Source organism: Rosa rugosa, chromosome 2 (genome assembly GCF_958449725.1).
Source record: "Rosa rugosa chromosome 2, drRosRugo1.1, whole genome shotgun sequence".
Taxonomy (NCBI): domain Eukaryota; kingdom Viridiplantae; phylum Streptophyta; class Magnoliopsida; order Rosales; family Rosaceae; genus Rosa; species Rosa rugosa.
In genome coordinates, this window is record NC_084821.1 from 63,564,249 (window position 1) to 63,567,611 (window position 3,363).

At 35.4% G+C, this 3,363-nt stretch overlaps 1 protein-coding gene across 1 annotated transcript; it reads right to left on the minus strand.

Annotated features, from left to right (window-relative positions):
• Positions 1 to 475: 475 nt before the first annotated feature.
• Positions 476 to 1,944, minus strand: LOC133729244 (protein TIFY 5A-like). The gene is made up of 2 exons (XM_062156739.1): positions 1,580 to 1,944; positions 476 to 843 (listed from the first exon to the last, which is right to left on the minus strand). The coding sequence occupies exons 1-2, from the start codon at positions 1,766 to 1,768 to the stop codon at positions 628 to 630; spliced, it is 405 nt and encodes a 134-aa protein (XP_062012723.1). The 5' UTR covers positions 1,769 to 1,944; the 3' UTR covers positions 476 to 627.
• Between the last annotated feature and the right edge of the window lie 1,419 nt (positions 1,945 to 3,363).

The window sequence follows — 3,363 nt, forward strand, 5'->3', positions numbered from 1 at the left end:
GGAGGTGGTGTCTTTCCTGGGGACGAGTTGTTTTATTTTCGGTTTTATCTTATGGTCAATGTGCTGACAAGCGATCCTTGCACGTGGTCTGGCTTCATTGGGATGCAGTGTGGAAGAGGGCGTTGGTTTTTATGGCGGTTGTCTATGAGGTGTTATCGATATTCTCGGGATTATCTGTAGCCTGTGAGGTTGGGCGACTTTGTTGGTTAGGGGTTGAGCTCTTTTGGCTCATGGAAGTCATTCTTGATGACGGACCCGTAACTTGTTCGGTTTTTAGGGAGGAGAGTGGGGAGTTCATGTCCACCACCGGTCATTCCCATCTGTAATCTTTGGTTTTGTTCAATAAAGGTCTCTTATTTTCTCAAAAAATATATATGTTCAATGAAATCATTGTATGTTGTTAAGTAGTTTGGTAAAATATGAGTAGGGATTAGTCATGTCATCGTCCCACTTATAGAAAATCACATGCACCATGTGACATGTAACGACATCTACTATCTTTGGATCTCTATTGAAGAATCAAATCTGGAAAGGCTTAATTTACAAGCTTTCATATATAATATCTCTCTCACTCTCTCAACTAATTAACCAAACAAAGAAAGAATATCAAACTTAATCGTCCTCAATCTAGTGATTGTAAGGATGAGATGTTGCTTGAATCCGGTACTTCCTCTTCTGCAAAAACGTTTGTAGCGACTTCTTCATGGAGGGGCTGCATATTGGGGACTGGAGGCTTGGCGAAGATGGTTCAGAAGTCGACGCACATGGACTTGGACTTGGACTTGGACTAGTCTTGAACCTTTCCTCCATTTCTTTGTTTGCAAGAAAGAGAATTGATCTAGCCTGCAACACATCCATGTGACCAAAATTAGTCTTTGAAAAATGAAATATACGAATGAAGTTAACGATGAAAAAATTGGGGCAACACAATTTTTTGTATAAACAATGCTAGCGACTTAAGTATCATTCCAAATACAACGAAATTAGAGTCAAAAACATGTACAAATTTCATTAACAGTAGGTAACGTTTCTCATGTTATGTTACAAGCTGAGTTTTACAGTCATACATTTTATAGAGATGTGCTTTGTACAAAGACTAGTCCATAACTAACACTAGCTAGAAAACACATACTTGTTGTGCAAAAAAAAATTTAGAACATTTTTTGTTTCCGACTGGTCTTCTACGTACGGTATTCAACCGCGTCAACACATGTCTAAAAAGCCCTAATTAGTACTGGAAATTATTAGCCAAAAACTAAGTACTGGAAAAATACCCCGTGAGAAATGAGAAAAATAAGAAAGACCACGTTTATAATGAGAAAAAACAGACCAAGACAAAGTGCATGAAATGAAAGGTTTGGTGGGTTTGACGTGGTCAACAATTGCATACTCTGATCTGTTCATAATTATGATTGAAAACCCAAATTTTGAAAAGAAAAGTTTAAAGAAAAAAATTTCTGAACCTCAACTAATTAAGTTGCTAGCTTAATCTGAACATCAATCTTAACATGTAAGAAGGATTCTTCTGGAAATTAAGAAGATCATCTATCTTAACAAACATAACGAAACATAAACCTACCTGAAGCTTTGTAACATCAGAAACACACATCATTCCATCGTAGAAGATGGTCAACGGCTGCTGCTGTTGCCGCGGGGTTCCAGAACTAGATTCCAGCACGGCACGGCGGTCATGGTGGTTGCGAAGAGGGAAGCCGGAATTAGCACCGGAAGTATTAAGGCAGAGCTCCAAATTGCAATTCCTCCTCATGTTGTTGACCAATTGAAGATCGATCGATGAGCACAAAAACCCAGTAGTACGTACTGGTGGTGAGAAAGTTTAAGGCTAGGGCTTGTTTTAAGAGACGAGAAAGATAATGATGTAGCTAGAGGAGAGAAATAAAGGGTGGGTTTTATACAAGAGGAGGGAGAAACTCTTCAAACACGCAAAGCACACAAAAGCTATTAGGTAGAGGTTTTTATCAAAGCACACAGTTAGACAGTTTTGGCAAACAGAATCAAAAGCTTGTTTTTGAATTGCAGCACGTGGAAAATATTTTTGTATAATATATGTTAGTTACTTGGTTAACTCAATATATATAATAATGCATTATAGCGCGCGATCTGTGTTGTTCTTTTCTTCTTTGTATGTTTTCTCATTTTGTACTGCTTTCGTATTCACCCACGTGCTTGGAGTCGGCATTCACTATACCTACTTGTTTTATACTCATCAACTTGGCCAAGGGCGTAGTTAGGGATTTTCGAAGAGAGTCAATCGAATTCCACTTGTTCTATCTTTATATATAGCCTTCATTTACCATTTTATCTCTCTCTAACTTTCATTCTTATTTTATTAACTTATTTGACATAAAAAAGTGAAAAAATTATTACGAAACTTCAATTTTGTTACATAACAATTTAGTAATTTTTTCTAATTATATTGTTGATCTTTTTTTATAAAATTTCTAGCTACGTCATTAAACTTGCCCTTTGTCTCGTCGTTTTGTGTAAAGAGAGGAAACAAATTCTAGCAACAATCAAGAAAGAGAGCAAAATATGATTTGCATTGGAAAATCTGGCAGTACAGTGACCTAACCCTAATACAGCTACGAGGCTAATTCATTGACATAACACATTAAGATCTTCTGGGAGACGTGGCATCAATAGCTTTCACTGATGATCGAATTAGTACTCCATGAGGATCGAGAAAGACCCCACATGTGATATGCTTAATTTTCTTGTTGGAAGTTAGATAGAATAAGAAGGGAAGAAATTCAACATGTGACAAAGTGGGTTGCATGTTGTTAGAAATTGTAATGAATAATGAAACACAACATTACTCATTTGAGATGGATAAAATGTGACATTTTTTTTTTTTTTTTTGCCTTCCATGGTGGTGGGATTATTCATTCGAAGCATCGGAAATTCAGTGCAAGAATCAAATTTGACCATTTTAATAATAATTTTCTTATTTTTATGTAATGTTTTAGAGTAAATTAGTTAGTTTTATAATACAACGGTGACTAAACAACAACATGTGTGCATCATATAATGTTATTTTATTTTGTAATTAATATGAGTTTTTAGACCTTTTTCAAACACCATATTTCTATAAAAAATAAAAATAAAAATAAAACCATAAGGAAACTCAATATTGTTTCGCCATGTAATTACTGAGCATCACCACAAACATTGCGTACGTTGATCAATTTGTTTGACAACAATTAGATGGATAAATTGATACGTTTGATCACTTTGATGTTTGCAACCATGCTCTTTGAGAAGACAACTTATTCTTGCAAAAGAAAAAGAAAAAGAAAAGTGTAGGCATACTAAAACTCTAAAAGTGAATACTTTGAATTAAGT